Genomic DNA, 17685 nt, shown 5'->3' on the forward strand with positions numbered 1-17685 from the left:
ACATGGTAAAGTGCTGTGAGTGCTAAAGGTGATCACCTTCTAGAGGAGTCTAGGGGGCAAGTTCCTCCATGAAATGTTTAACTCAATGTAACAAAGTGGTCTGTGAGTGCCAAAGGTGATCACCTTCTAGAGGAGTCTAGGGGCATGTTCCTCCATGAAATGTTTAACTCAATGTAACAAAGTGGTCTGTGAGTGCCAAAGGTGATCACCTTCTAGAGGAGTCTAGGGGCATGTTCCTCCATGAAACGTTTAACTCAATGTAACAAAGTGGTCTGTGAGTGCCAAAGGTGATCACCTTCTAGAGGAGTCTAGGGGCATGTTCCTCCATGAAACGTTTAACTCAATGTAACAAAGTGGTGTATTTCTTGAATCAATATAATGCTGAATTTGACAGAATCTAGTGGATATTATAAAATGCTGTTAATTTGAGCAGAACACAATTTTTTTTACTACTGCATTTCAGTGTGAAAATAGAACCAGATGTGCAAGTCTCACGCTCAATGGGTGAGATTTGCAGACAATGAATTTTCCTAATATATTACTCTAAAATGTGATGCATTAAATTTTAGATTAGGTAAACAGGATGTATTCAGTTATTCACTGGTACAAGTTATACTGTTTTCAGAAAGATTCATAGATAACAAAAAGCACTCACTGTATTCTTGGAAACTTTTACATGGTCCATATTATTAGTTACCATCAATGAATCATTCTATATTTAAATATTTCTTTACTTCTATATTTTTCCAAGTATTATCTTGCCAAAAAATTGCATACAGGTTAATTATAATGCATTTAGCAAATCAGTATGTGTACATTACACATCAGTATTAGTTTAACTACATTAGTTTATTTGCTCACCATTAATTTTCATGGAGTACTAAGGAAGTTGTAATAGATTATGTAAACACCAGCTATGTTTCCTCCTAAACAGGGTGTAATGGCTCTGGAAAAGGCTTCATCTCATCTTCCTAAAAGTAGGTTATGGAAGATCATTTTACTATAGCCTAAAAGCCCTTTACAAATTAATACTTAGAGGTAGGCTTCTTCTATTAGATAAATTTAATGCATTAGTAAAACAGTTCCCATGTCAGTAATCAAAGGAAAAACACATAATACTTTAAGTATATTACATCTTTGAAGCATTTGTGTCAAAATACATTTATTCAATTAGTTATCATAAATAAATATATTAATTATACAAAGCAATAACTTATCAGTCATTTTCTTTTAATTTGTTATAAAACAAAATATACACAATTAAGCTTCACCTATAGCACACAATATCATGATATGTAGTACAACTTGGGCTAGGGTCATTGGCAAGGAGAGAGATATAATATTGCCAGTGACAATTAAGGAAAACCCATATAAAGCAGAATATGGATGAAAATGTCAGTAATTTGGTCTGTGTCCTACAAGCATCAATAAATCACATAAAATTCACAGACTTTTCTATATTTTTGTCTGTGAAATGAAATTCCCTGATGTTTCTTGGGTCATGAACTCAAAATATCAAATTCATGTACTTTTCCTAGATTTGCTGACTTCTGGGAACCACGCAATCAGTTATCTCCATCACATGAGGCTCAAGCCATGCCGAGGGTTGAACACATCTTAAAGCTGCGACACATCCACTGTTTTCTAGTGAATGGGAAGGGCTATCCCAGGCCTCCCATAACTTACTTCTACATCCTGTACTGAGGATGCCTCCTCCTGAACGTCGTCCAGAATTGGAGGAGTGAAACTTCAGTGGCAAGTGAACTGTCCTTACTTTGCTGAGCAGCAAGACTGTAAGCTCCAAACAATGGCTCAGCAGGTGCCAGAACCAACAGAGCCCATACTTTGCAAAGCAGTAGGATGAGAAAGGCTTTTAGTTTTGTCCTACAACTCAGCAGGACCAGAGAACCAATAGTAAGCAGTAAATGCTGATGTTCAAGCTTCAGAAAATCAACAAACCCAAGTCAGGATGGGTCACCAATTTGGGGAGTAGAGCAGGCAGCTTGCAGTGAAGGGTTTAGTAGTCAGACCAGCACTCTCAGGGCTGAGTGGAGCTTTATACAAATCTGTGAAGGTACAAGTGTGAGAGACTGAGTTCCCAGTTGACACAAGAACAGCTAGAACACTGAGCCTTCAAAGTGAGACCACCACCCAAGCTAGTAAATACCAGCTTCATTCTAACAAATGGCAATAACCTAGACATGAGTGAAGAGACAAATCTCTGGCTCTTTCAAGGAAATGTGTATTTGGTATTGGCATCCTTGGGATGGAAGTACTGCACAAATTATCAGTCAGTTTTGTCTGCAGAACTGATGTTCCATGGGAGAGCTATCTGATTATGGCAAGATCAAGCCCAAGAACAATGGGCTGCCCATAAAACATGTAGTAGATAAAATAACAATACCTCTGTATATCCCGATCATTTAATATAGACAAAGTCTAGTACATTGGCAGGTAATTAGGTTATAAAATCAAGTATTAAATTAAGTGGTTTCTGTACAGAAAACCGACAGCATTAGCTTGGCCAGTTCTCTGTATGAGAAGGAATGAAGTTTCTGTGGTGCATTGTAACTATGGTCAATCAGCTATCTACAGGTGTAGTAAGTGAAGTGGTAATGCTATGGTTGCATCTGTTGCAAGCACTGTCTGAGGATTGTGTAAACAATCAAGATCCAACAAAGCAAAAGAAATTTCAATGACTTGTTGATTGACTATGCCAATATATTTACAGGTCCAGATGGTTGATTGGATCAAATAACAGTGACATAACAAACATAGATAAAAATGATCTGTATTACCAAGCAACTGCTGTGCCAGCTTCACTGCAGCATTAAGGATGTGGCCAAGGCTGAGATACAGCAGATGTTGAAGGATGAGGTCATACAACCTTTCAAGAGAGCTTGGTTGTTTCCAGTAGTGATTGTCAGAAAGAAAGGAAAGTACATCAAGATTGTGTCGATTTTAAATTGATGAAAGCAGTATCAACCCACACTGATACCCTTACGATGCCATGAACAGATAAAGTATGGATGCATTGAAAGGTTCTCGTTGGTTCTACATTTTAGTTCTGACATCCAAATACTGGTATTTTGAGCCATATGACAAAAAATGGAGATAACACTGCTTTTAGCATAAGACAGCTTATATGAGTTCCACATCATGTTATATGGCCTGTGTAATGCATCTGCTAGTTTCAAAAAGCTAATGGAGCCTACACTGAAGGATTTGCAATGAAAGAGATGTCTGGTCTATGTTTATGATGTTTTGGTTTGGTCACAGTTTTGAGTCTGCAGCTGAGAATCAAAGAATGCTATTCCAGTGGAAAACAAAGCAGTCTTGAAACTGAAACCATGAAAATGTATGCCCATGTGCAAAAGTGGAGTTTCTTGTTCATGTTGTAGGTCAAAAAGGAGTCTCACAGATCCTGCTAATATAGCAGTGGTAAGAGATTGACTGGCCTCAAATTGTGATCAAGCAAAATGTCTGTGATTTGCTTGGTCTCGCATTGTATTACTGACAATTTGTGGCAAACTTCAAAATAGGAACACCATTATCTGCTGTCGTTAAAATAGAGACTTTTGATGGAGCTATCCCAATCCTAAAGTTTGCTTAAGTGGAAGCTCCATTGTTGGCAAATCCATGACAAGACAGGAAATTCCAAATGAACACAAATATCCACAATAATCTAATCAATGAAGTATTAATGCAGTTGCATGATGAGGTATAATGTGTAATCACATATACTAGTCATACACTCATGGCTCCTGAACATAGATACTGTACGATGAAGAAAGATTTTGTTTGTTGTTAAGCACAAACATACACAATGAGCTGTCAGTGCTGTGCTCACCACAGGTATTGAAACCTAGGTTTTTAGCATTATCAGCCTTCAGACTAATTGCCCAGCCAATGATGGCATGAAGAAAGAACTGCTTGTAGTTGTAGTCTTTGTAAAACACTGTCACAATTACTTGTATGGTAGGAGGCTCACCATCCGGATAGACCATGTTTTGCTAAAATATTTAATGAATTTTAATAATCCAGAAGAGATGACAGCACATTAACTAGCAATGTTGAAAGAACATGACTTTTTCATAATGCATCATCCATGCCTGCAACACAGAAACACAGATGGACTATCTCACCAAATGATCAGACCCTGCCTATTCATGAAATGTCCTGATCCTGGTCACTGTGTGAGAGTTGAAATCATTTCCATCATAGTGATGTCAAGTCAAGCAGTAGAAGATTCCACTTGTGGATGGTTGCCACAACTAACACTTACAAAACTTCAGAAATAGCAACTGAAGAACCCAAATTTAACTTGGGTACACCTTGCAGTGCATCAAGGTAAATCTGGCCACTACAAATACAGAAATGTAGCACTGATGCAAAAAACATGTGGCACTTGTGTGGTTAGCTATAAATGCAGTAATGTATGCTGTACTCTTGCTATAAGCCACTGAGCCATACTTCTCACACTGCATTGCAACTAACATTTGATGGTGATTCTTCTGGCTATAATTGAGTTATGATGTTCGGCATTGGTGTGAGTACTGCATCATGTCTGCTGCACAGAGAAAGAACCAGCCAAGGCAAGATAAACTCCAACAAACTCCTAGATATCATTCACTCCCATAAACATTGAACAAAGGACAGACCTAGATATCACACGTTCCCTTGCAAAAACATGGTGTATATACATTGCCACCAACTACCTCACAAAGTGGACTGAGATTTTTTCCGTTGGTCAATTCAAAGGCACAATCCATAGGTGAAGTGTTGGTGGAACAATGGATAGCATGATTTGGAACACTGGAAGAGTTCTACACAGATCAGGGAGCTAACTTCAAGAGCCAATTGTTTTTCAAGTTGTGCAAGTATTAAATGTGGCGAGCCACTGGAGGGGCATGAAGAAATAACTGCTTGCCGTTATAGTCTTTGAAAAACACTATCATCACTATTTGGGTAGGCCAGGTTCTTCTTGTACCTGATGATGACAAAACCTTGTCGAAACGTTGTACATTTGCTGTTATGTTAAACTTATATTAAAGTTTTTCTTCATTACCCATTCAAGCCGTCTCCAGCCATTATTCTGCTGAATGTACTGTATCTGGTGGTAGAGCAGAATGGGTAATACAAACTACTAAGTGCATACTTACCAAATTTGTTAATCTAACCCAAACTGCCTGAGATGAGTATTGTGATGCCATGCAGGACAATTAAACAGTTTTACAGGCTGTTCTCCAAGCATGCACATGTTTGGGTGGGAAATACTGCTTGCTGTTGGTGTGATATTTGATCCTCCACCTTGATCAGACATTCCACAATCCCACATTAATATGTGGAGTGGTTAGAGTCTACATTACTCAATGTGGATGAGTTTGCTCACCAAATTAAATAGTAAGACAAAATGGTAATGGAACATATGTATTATTGTGGAGATTGAGTGTAGCTGTGGTACATGCCAGGTAGGTTCTGTCTGGACAGGTCTGTATTTCATATTCCAGCAGACTGGTCCACTGAAATAAGAGTTACAACAGATGTGAGTCACACAAAAGTGCATGTAGCAAGTCAATTTTACATATCCATATGTCACTGATGAACTTCTTGTTTCACCAGAAGTGTAATAATGAGACCAACAAGCCAGAGGAGGACAAGGATATCTTCTCAAGTCACCCAATAAGGAGGAAAGAGCTAAAAGTTCTGACCCGGCTGTCCATTACAAGCCAAATGTGGAAACACTGGAGTTAGTAGTGCAAGACACCTCCGACAGTTTACTGAGCTACTGATGATGGTATCCCAATTGATATGGATAGGACTGGTCAGTTATCAAAAGCTTGGACAGCTGTAGCTAGCTGAAGATGATAACTAGAAAGTTGAAAACACAGTTGAAGGGGTGTTGTAACTCTTGCATTCTGAGCTATCGGGTGTTGTTGTAAAGTACAATGAATGCACTAAATTGCATGATTACCACTCAATAGCCTATAGCTATGTCTAATACATCAATGGATTTTTACTAATGAAGATTATAGCTAGTAGTTCAAAATATCAGTTGAAAGAGTGTTGTAACTCTTATTTTCTGAGCTATCAGATGGTACAATGCAAGCACTACATTTTGTGATAGCTGTTTGATTTATTTCATAAATTAGGACCATTATCTTGTTGAAGCATCAATAACTAAAAAGGCATTGTAACCCTTGCTTTCTGAGCCAATATGTACATTTTATGATGTAAAACATCCCCCAAGATTTCAATAAAATTCGTCCTCTGATTTTGACGATGTGAAAAACGCTATGAAGCATGCCATTTGATTCTCACTAGATGCTTCCCCTAGAAGGATGTATGGTAATTCTACATGCAGTGAGGGAGTTGTGTTTCTTCTGAATATAAGATCATACACTTTAGTAATAACATGAGTATTAATTTATGACAAAGGAGAATTTTAGCTGAGAAGTCTTAGTTTGGCTGAATTCTGACAGTAGTTATTTACTGTGTGATGCCTGAAAAAGAGGATCAAAGTGACCCAGCAGATGACCACACTATTCCTGTTAACACTACCCAAGGATGGGCCAGTTTGAACAAAGAAGTACGACTCAATCATAAAATCCAAGGCAGTGACACCACTATATGTTAACATCGACAGATCTCCTCACAAATAATTAAATTGCACTTACTTCATCCTTACATCAGGTTCCCATGTACATATGTATTTTAACTGAAGGGCTACTTTTATTGGAATTTATGTGGACTCCACTGTGTTTTCAGTTTTCTTCTATACTCTGGATTTCATTTATGAATGGTACCATTAAGTGCAATGTTATCAAAACTATTTCATTTCTGTATCCTTATATTTGTAGAAGGGATTAATATGTAATATTATAATTTTCCTATACTGAAAATGTATTTTTGAGAGGTAGTTACTGAAGTGCTGCCCTCTATATTCAAACCTTTTCTTTATGCATGCCACAATCCCTCTGCTCCCCCCCCCCTATTGGAATTGCAGGATTCCAACATGTCTTTCATGCAAATCATCATGTGTCACCTCCTCACCAACTGGAGCATGACATGCTCACGTGACACATGTGACTCCCTCTACACTCTCTCTACCAAACTATCATTTTGAAGTTTAGCAGAAAATGTCAGCACCAAAGAAATGATAAGGTGGAAGGACCGGTGTGAGAGAATGACAGAAGTGCCCCCCCCCAAAAAAAAACATCTGAAGGATACCCCTGGAATTGAGAGATTCAGATCACAAGAGGGGAACTGCACAACTTCTGAGCCAGGAATATTCTTTGTCCAAGTGTAGATATAAGGGTAGAAAATGAGAGGAGCACATCCGAGTGGGAGAAAATGTGGCAGGAAAGTGATCCAAACCAGAGAAATATACTGTAACTCAATCCCACAATGAGAAAGGTGGGTAAACAAAGGATGTGCCTCTAGGTGTAAAGTGACTAGGGCATGGCGGACTGTACTCAGTAAGTCAACTACATCCAAAATCTGACTGTGGGTTACTGACATCCACACAAGGGTAGGATGAGGATCATACCATCTTCACCTCGAACCCAAGAACTGGGGAATTGAGAACCACTCTGATTCACAGATATGACATGAGAATTTGCTCTGAGCTATCAACCCAGGAACTTGATATCTGGCATCGAAAGGATGTCTATCACATGCAATCAACTCCCCAACCATGAAACAGACCAGGACCCTCCAAATGGTACTAACATCCTTGTATGAAGAGAGGACAAGGAATAGCCAAGAACAGAACCAGAACAATCCCACATACCACCACTGTGACCCACAACACACACAGAGAAAATCGAGGGAGGAAGATAAACTACCTGACACCTGAGTGAGGACTTATGTTGGTCTGTTCACTCTAAATCCAAAACCTGCCCATGGGGAACTGACACAAGGGTAGGATGAGGGCTCTCAACTGAAGGGGTGAACTGCATTCTGGCATTTCACTCCACTATCATTGGTTATCACAAATAGAAGGATATCACTTCATCTACACTCACAGAACACCACTACCCTACTCTGTAACTGAATGGTTATTGTGTGAAACTCATTCAGCAGAGTGCCTCCATGGTCAACCACCCCAGCAGCTTGGAAAAGGAAGGTGGTAAGGACTCCCAAACTCCACTCGAAGAAAGGAGGGTGACAATGTGGTGGAAAATCTGGAAGAACATCACCATCTGAGAGAGTGCAATGGGTGTCACAAAACCTTATTTTGAAAAGCAGACTATATTGAGTTATTCACCCAAGGCATGGCAGGGATGGGCAGCAATCCATGGGTGGTATGGTCTGGGATGGGCATGTTTATGAAGCAAAATATCATGAGGTCATGCACCTACAAACGATCTTGTGGAACACCCCATCTCAACGGTGGAAGATAAAGCCCAAGTCAACATGGCTGGACAGTGCAAATTTCAAGTTAAAGAATACCTGGTCAGGTACCACTTGCAGCAGAGTGGGATCCATGGAATAGAGAAATAGAGAAAGGCCCCTAAAAAATAAAGGAAAGTACGAATAAAAACTTTCCAGTTAGATTCACACTGAAGTCTGAAGAACAGCCACAGGTGGCAGAGGAAACCCCAACAAAGAGGGAAAAGGGATATGATGGAGATCAACATACTGGGTGTGGTCCACATGCCAGACTGCAGAATCTCTTCCATTGGACGACGATGATGAGAAACAAGGAAAAAAGTGAGGTATGGCAAAGTGATCAGCATGAACCCATATATCAGGTGAGGGAGGAAAAGTCAAAAATGTTTGGGAAGATTGTTCATTCAGTAAGGAAGGATGAGATGCATGAAAAATAGGGGAAAGAGATAAAACGTCACAAACCTGAGACATAAAATCCATAAAGACCGCATTAGGCCTAGTAGACTCATTGGGGTAGGAATGGCAAATCTGGAGGTAGAAAAAGACAATCAAAGTCCTCGTCAGCCTGCACAGGATCATCCTGTTCTGGAGGAGCCTGGGCGATGTCTGGTGACAAAGGTTGTCCCATGTAACATTCAATCTCCCAGTGTATAAAAGCAGATAAATCCACCAGCAGGTTGCCTACACCCGAGTCCTGAGAAAAAATGCTCGTTACTAGTGTAACCCCTGAAGTGGTAACGTTAACTTCAGAATTCGTTGCACAGAAGTTCAAACAATAAGGCAACTAGAATTAACTGATAAATACTAACAGAAGAAACAAGCTGAATAAAAGCAAATTAATTTTAAAAAGCAACCACTTCATGAGGAAACAAAGTTGAACGTGATGAATTAAACAAACAAAAGGGCACGTTCGAACACAAGTGCTGCCAAACGAGAAGTGATAGTTTGGTAAAGGAGTGTAGGAGGAGTCGCATGTGTCACGTGAGCATGTCATTTCTCCTATTGGTGAGGAGGTGACACATGATGATTTGCATGAAAGACATGTTGGAATCTTGCAATTCCAATAGGGGGGAGCAGAGGGATTGTAGCATGCATAAAGAAAAAGTTTGCATATAGAGGGCAGCACTGAACAAGAATAGCTAATCTTGTGAGATATGTATCTGTGTATGCATACTTGCATCTTCGTTAAGGGGCTTCTTTTTGTACAATGTATCAATTTATTCATTTTTTTTTTACATTGTATAATATCGATATAAAAAGGTTTCTTTTTATTGCTTTATTGTTTCATTGTCATTTGCTTCGTTAAAGTTTTTTTGATTCGAATGTTGTAGTTCTCTGTTTAAGAGTTGTGTCATCCATGTCGCATGTAAATGTTTAAAGGAGTGAAAGAAAGTTACATTTTTTGAACATGTTGCAAGTGCAAACTTAATTGGTTTTAAAGTAAAGTTTAATTTTCAGCTTGAGAAAAAGCCTGAAACAGATGGGGAAGGAAAAATGTTGTATGTAGGCATACAATGGACTTTCTAACTTCTTATTTTAATTTAAGAATTTAAACATTTTTTTTCATTTATTCTGAATGTACGTAGTTTTCACACATGGTCCAGAAACTTGGAGTAAACCTTGTCTGCCCCAATTTTTAATCTCTCAGATCTTTCTACTTAATACCAAGGAATTAATATCTACATAAAGCAGGTTAATTTAAATATTTCCCATAGAATACTCATGGTAAGGAAGAATGCTAAAACCTTCTGCCCTAAAAACATTAAAAGCTCAGCCATCTCAAATTTTTCAAAAAATCTTGTCATCAGCATCCTTTAAGGGCCCAATCCCCATTTTAACATTTTGCTGACCTTTTACATAATTTTAAAAAATCCTTGCTGTTATTTATATTATTATTATTATCCAGCTGTTTTTCATAAGCCCTTTTAGATTTCTTAATTTCTTTTTTAACCCAATCCCTAAGTCTTTCTACATAGTTCTGTAAATTTTCTAACCTATCTGTTAACTTAAATTGAACACAATTATCACAGATTTTCTCCTTTATGTCTTCAGTAAGCCAATTAGGTTTCATCTTTCCTTTCCCTCTCTTTAAGAATATGTCTATTTGAAATTAAAAGTAATTAAATTTTATAAACTTTCCAAGTCTGACCCTGTAAGTTAGGAACTAAAATCAATTACTTTTTTATCTCAAGATGTAACAAAACATCAAACATAATTATGTAAAAATGATCACCTTTCCCCAGATGTTCTCCTACTTCAACTCATGCAACCATATCCTCATTAGTGGTTACTAGTAAATCTGATGTGAAATTCCCCTTGATTCTTTCAATGACCATTTAGTATAGAAAACCTACTGTGAATCACTTCAGGAAATCTCACTATAAGAATCCATACAATCTCAATCAATGTGTCTATAGTTAGAATTCCCCAATCAGTTTTCATATTAGTTATAACCTTGATCTTGTTTTACAATCATTTATTGACCATGTCTGTATGTTCAGGTGGCATGTAACAATGACAATTAAAATGTTCTACCCTTGAAACCCCTGATTGTAACCCATATAGATTCAACCTTTTGATTACCAATTTTTGTCTTCAATCTTAACAAGTTGTAGCTCATCCCTTAAATAAAGAGCCACCCCATTTCCTCTTGACTACCATTCTTTGTATCTTCATTTCCAACAGGCTGTAGTTCATACCTTGTATCAAGATCCACACCACCCTCTCTTTTAATATCACTTTAAGTAATTCCTATTATCAACATTCAAGAAATGTAACCAAGTTTCAGTAATTCATATTAAATCACAGCCAACCATTTTAACTAGATCTCTGAACTCATCCATTTTCTTCCCACTGCTCCTAATGTTAGAATGATTGAAAATAAGCTCTGGACCTCCAACTATTCGGCAGCTCCTACTCAATTACTCGAAACTAAATCGGTGAAACTGAAAATAACACACCTTGAATAATGTTGCAAACTTCAATAAGATCACATTTTTCACAAAAGTGAGATACAGTGGAGCTTTGCTATAATGTGGTCCTGTCAAACTGTCAAATAAGGTGGATCCATGACATTTTCATTTACATCCCATTCAACCCAGAAATCATTAATAAATAACACAAAGAACAAGACAACTTATGCAGTTTTAAATACACATTAAATTTTATTTTGGAAATGTTAAAATAATAAGAGTATAAAATTCATACATGCACAAAATTGTTTTAGAGTATTGTTACGGATCATATGGGACATGAAGATGATAGTATTCACAACAATTTCAGAGAAGCATTGAAAAGTCGATTCAATAATATCAAGAATAAATAAAAACACCTTTGAAAAAAATCACCACTGAACATAACACAGGTAATTCAGAGATTTAACACAAATTGCTGCAAATTGATTTATGTATTAACGAACACTGAAGAAGTCAGCAACATCATACAGTTCACTTATGAATAAATGTGCACTAAATTTATGATGCATAAAAATCTTACATGGACAAAAAATAGATAAATCATAAAATATCACAGCAAACAACCGAAGTGCTTTCAAAGGGTTGCCTTTCCTTCTTTAAGAGTTGATTACTCTATTTCCAGGTTCTTGTTTTGTGATTATTCAATACATGTACCAGTCAAAGAAGTAACCAGTAAGTGAAATATAACTACAGAAGGTAGGATTTTTTTTCTAGAAATTCTTAAATTTAATTTGTGCATTTTCTAAAAAAAAAAAGTCATTTGACTGTTTCACACAATTTTTTGAAAAAAAAGTTATTTATTAATTCAAAATTTTTACATGAATAGTTGATATTAATTTCATTGAATCAGTATGATCAAATCTTCTGTGAACTTACTGTTACGACAGCAGAAGTCATGTGACACTGGTAACACGTAATGAGTATCTTGAACATTCCTGAAGGCTCGAGAGTTTGCTAGACACGTACTCTTCTAGTATATAAGACCGGCGAGAAGTGACGGCATAGATAATAGATAATTGCAGACAGACAGAGACGGACAATTGAGTAAAGCGCAGTAGTAAGTAAAGTGCGTGAATTGTTTGTTGTGAATTATAGCGTGTGTTGAAGTTAAAGTGATTGTGGAAATTAAGTGTATTGCAGAGTTTAATTGAGAAAGAATAAACTAGTTTTATTTAAGAAAGGACTTGTATCACTGAAGTTTCTGGGAAAGAATTTCTACAGAAAATTAACAAACGAACAGAGACGTAACACTACTTTAAAAATTAATGATTAACTCAAAGTAAAATTAAAAAAATTAATGTCAAAAAATGATCAACTAATCAAAAATACTGTGTTTGATTATTCCAACTATCCAGTAATCAAAATATTGCCATTATGATATTTTCAATATAATTTTTTGGCTAATTCAAGTTTATTCACCTTAATCAATTAGTGCGCCATTCATGAAAATAATCAACTAATTAAAAAACAGGATTTTCAGTTATTATTTTTGTTTATTCTAAGTAACAGAAATACTATCATTATATTTATATATATATATAAATTTATATACATATATATTAATATATTTATATATCTATAATTATATTTATTTGTTGTTTAGAAATTCACTTAGTTGTGGATTAGTTTGTTTTTTTTACCAACTTGTGAGAATAACTGATTAGTTGACTGTAATCAATTAATGAGCATGATGAATAATTGATTAGCTAATTCTACTAATCATCCAGCTCTACCTATGAGCATTGATTACATTGATTAGTCTCACATAAGATAGTGAATTAAATGAAATTATGATTAAATCATATGTCATGAAAACAATCAACTGAAATTAGTTTTTCCAATTATTAATATTTTCAATAATTCCAACCATCCAGTAACAAAAATATTGCCATTATAATTTTTCTGTATCACTTTCCATTAATTCAAGTTTGTTCAACTTAATAAATTAGTGTCACAACTCTTGAATATACATAATAAATCAATTAAAATTAGGGTTTTCAATTATTAACATTTCTGATTATTTTAACTATCCATGTAAGCAGAGCTACAGGCTGTCTGAGCTCTGTCCTGCAAGTATCAAAACTAGACTTTCAGCATTGTACTTTTTTGTTTTTTAGCCATTTCAAATGGCAATAATTAATTAGTTTAATGTAATCAATGGCCCAGCATGGCCAGGTGGTTAGGGTGCTCAACTCACAATCTGAGGGTCACGGGTTCAAATCCCCATCACACCGAAACATGCTCACCCGGTGTCCGAACCAGGACGCAAGTCCTACTGCCAGATACTCACCTCCAACAGAATTTGGAGGTGTGAGAAACACCATATGAAACAAAAACAATTTAATCAATTAAAAATTCAAATAATTGATTGATTAGCAAATTCCACTAATCGCCCAACTATAAATTAACTTACAAAGCAGATCTTCAAAGCCTTACTCATTCCAAACAGAAGTCAAAATAAAGTAGCTTTTGACATTTTTGAGATGTAAGGGGAAAAAACTGAAACAAATACATTCTGAAAGCTTAATTTCACCAGTGAGTGACTGTGCCCATAATTTTTCTCTTTAATTCTGCTTGTTTAATACATTAAACCTTTTAATTTTTATTGTAATGGGTCACTTTATAAATTCATAAACAATAATATTTGTTGATTAGGAAAAATACACATATTTTTCGAAGTCACACAAACTTCATTCTAAACATTATATAAATTGATCTTTGTTCATAAACAGAACACTGTTAATCTCAAATACCTCGAAACATTTTCATCCAGTCTGTATTGTAACCATTTAGTTCTTCTACATCTGCCAAAACCTTTTCTTCACCTAACAGTCTCTGAAAGAATTCTAAGTCTTGGGATGAAAGTTCTGTGAAAGGTCCTCGTTTTAACCGAGGATATTGTTTAGATGTAAGTTCCACACCTGAATGAGTCAAAGTACCATAGTTATGAGTTTTGAGGAATTTTCTATTCACTGAAATACTGTTTATTTTTGAAAGCTCATTAGTGAATAATAAATTCAAGTATTCAAAACGCGGTTTATAAGTTCCATAAGGAAGTCCTCGGGGTATCAACAGCAACTTGTATAACATGACTGGCAGAAGACTTGTTCCAATATCAAATGATTAGCTGAAAACAATAAAAGCAAAGTTTCAGTTGCAAAAGAGAAATCTCAACATAACTGCTTGTCAATAAACATATACAGTATTATTTGCTCAAATGTACTGTGTAAAACTGACTAAATGCTCTAGATCAGATGTTCTCAACCTGTGTCATGAGAGGCTTTAAAGGGAGTGGCAAGCAAGGTGAGAAGGTACAACAAATCTCTTTTTCAGTTTTTCTTTATTGTTTAAAAAAGTAACCTCATCTTCCCAATTTCTCAATATCTATTTATGCTACAAGGAAAGAATTTCTATTTTGCATCTTTTTTGTTTATTTAACTTTTAAGGGCTATCTGAGCATCGCCATCAATAATTTTAAACTCACAGACTAGAAGGAAGACAGTTAGTCAACAATACCTACCAAAAACCCTTAAGTTACTTCCTCTAACCAAGTAGTGAGATTTGACTATCACTCTTTTAGCACATTCACACTCCCAAAACACAAAGTATATTTTTATGCAATAAAATTTAAACCATAAATCCTTGAATTCACAGTCTGGATACACTAACCACATCTGGTCCTTCTTTTTAATATCTTATGTTTTTTGATTAAGCATTTTAAAATTACAAAATAACTAAAATAATATGTACATTAAATTGTGTTATTTTACTAGCATTTATTTAGAATAATAGTTATTCTATGTTGATTTTTAATCAACTGCAAATGGGGGATTTTGAATGTTCACCCCCAAACAATTTTGAGAACCCCCTGCTCTAGATACCTGCTGCTTGTCTTTGGTTCCTTTTCTATTTTATATATTAAGTTGTTACATTTTTGGAATCAATTTTAACTACAGCAGATCAAGTAAAACTAAAAATAGTATCCCTACAAGTCCACTCTTTATTCTTTAATTAATGAGAAATATTATTGAATCACTGTGTTTATTAAACCACAGCTAAGTGGTAGCATAGTTAAGGAAAAAATATTACATTATACAAATCCAAAATTATTTTTAGATTATATAGCTAACATATCAAGACACTAGAATTAGAAACAGAATCCCCGGATATGGAATAGAATATGAAGTGAGTTCAATTACTATGCATCTTATATTTTGAAACAACAATCTCATGAACAATATTCTATATTTACATTTTAATATTTGATGTTCTCTAGAATTTAAAAGTAAAAGCTAAATCTCACTTTTTCTATGCTAAGTTAAAACATACCCATTAATGTCTTAATACTAATAGTTTTATGTACATTATTTATTGAAAAATTACACACACACAAAGGCTTTTCTTGCATTACTGAATTAGTATTAAACATTCTAAGCAGATTTCCAGCAAAAGATAATCCTAAAAATGTTCATAACTCAACTGTTAAAAGTAAAAGTATATACACATTTGCGTTTTGGATTTTATTTAAAAAGTAAAGCACAAAATCAATCACATTAACTTAGAGCTAGACCCAATAATATATAGGTCATTCTAACCAATCAACATGTCAGTTATAACTTATAGTAAATTCGCATGCAAAAACCTACTGATTTCGTCTGTTTGTTTGTAGTTAAGCACAAGGGCTATCGGTGCTCTTCCCGTGACGATTATCAAATACCCGGTTTTGCGTTATACATATAAGTCTACAGACATGCCGCTGAGCCAAATGGGGGAAAAAGCCTACTGAAGTGATCAGATTATGCAATTGTTTTGATACCCTCATTCTCAAATGCTTTCATGTGCCCATAAAATGCAGGGAGAAATCTCAAATAAGTTGTATTTTTGTCAGCCTTTCGCACATTACTTAAAAATAATCTGATATTATGAAGCACTTTAAAAAGTAATTAGAAAAATAAACCCCCTATGTCTACGAAACAGTTACCCGAAAAAAATAGGAAAGAGCTAAACTTTGTTGCCAGTTTGAGTTTCCTTATTTACAAATAAAAATCTGTCTGAAAAGCAAAATTGAGATTACATTATATATGAATATATATATACATATAATTATATTAAAAATATTATAGTTCTGTATATTTTGAAACCATAATATTATAACTGATTTTGTCTCATAATTTGTTTCATAATTTTTTCATTTTATGTTGAAAATTTCGCTTAAAGAAATATTTTAGGGAAATGCACTAGTGGGAAATGTTAACTCTGTCATACAGTTGTTGCGTCAGCGAGGTCACGTGACTAGTATCACGCCACCTGTATCTAGGAGTATCCTGTACCTTCATGAATGCCCTAGCATTTACTAGATATGTGTTAGACTAGTATATATAAGATGGTCACAACGGGACAGGGGGAATGAGTAATTGAACTGCAGTCAGAGAGTGTGTAATTGAACGGAGTGTTGTTGAAGTTAAGCACGTGAGACGTTCGTTGTTATAGCGTTTGTTATAGCGCGACTGTTGAAATTAAGTGTATCGCAAAATTATATTCAGAAAGAATAAACCAGTTTTATTTAAGAAAGGACTTGTGTCACTAAAGTTTCGTCGGAACGAAGTTACGGAAAAATAACTAACGAACGGAGATGTAACAAATTGGTGTCAGAGAGTGGGACAGAAAATAAAAAAAAAGAAGAAGAAGATGGGAAACGAGAGGCGGAAAACCAAACTACAGCTTAGCAGATTTGATGGCAGCAATACAAGAACAGCAAACGAAACAAGAAGAAGGAGAAGAGAAATGACAACAGTTTTAGAGGAAAAAGAAAAGAAACAAGAAGAACGAGAAAGTAAACAAGAAGGGAGACAACAGCAGTTGCAAGGAAACCTGCAACAGTGGCAGCTCGAACAGCACAATAAACAAGAGAAAAATTACAGCAGTTGTTGGAGGAAAAAGAAAAAACAAGAAGAGAGACAACAGCAGTGGCAAGAAAACCTGCAACAGTGGCAGGTCGAACAGCAAACTAAACAATAAGAGATATTACAGCTGTTGTTGGAGGAAAAAGAAAAGAAACAAGAAGAAAGATTACAGCAGTTGTTGGAGGAAAAAGAAAAACAAGAAGAGAGACAACAGCAGTGGCAAGAAAACCTACAACAGTGGCAGTTCGAACATGCAAAATAAACAATAAGAGAGATTACAGCAGTTTATGGAGGAAAAAGAAAAGGAACAAGAAGAACGAGAAAAGAAAAAGAAGAGAGACGACAGCAGTGGCAAGTAAACCTGCAACAGTGGCAGTTCGAACATGCAAAATAAACAATAAGAGAGATTACAG

The 17685-nt window shown here is 35.6% G+C and overlaps 1 protein-coding gene across 1 annotated transcript in view; it reads right to left on the minus strand.

Moving 5' to 3' along the window:
* LOC106471714 (D-2-hydroxyglutarate dehydrogenase, mitochondrial-like) overlaps positions 1 to 16383 on the minus strand; it is a 73150-nt gene extending 56767 nt beyond the window's left edge. The window contains 2 exon segments of the mRNA XM_013932333.2: positions 14123 to 14496; positions 16016 to 16383. Coding sequence (XP_013787787.1) covers positions 14123 to 14459 — 337 coding nt within the window. The 5' untranslated portion in view covers positions 14460 to 14496; positions 16016 to 16383.
* Positions 16384 to 17685: the final 1302 nt, after the last annotated feature.

The sequence above is a fragment of the Limulus polyphemus genome, unplaced genomic scaffold (genome assembly GCF_000517525.1).
Source record: "Limulus polyphemus unplaced genomic scaffold, Limulus_polyphemus-2.1.2 Scaffold4807, whole genome shotgun sequence".
NCBI lineage: Eukaryota > Metazoa > Arthropoda > Merostomata > Xiphosura > Limulidae > Limulus > Limulus polyphemus.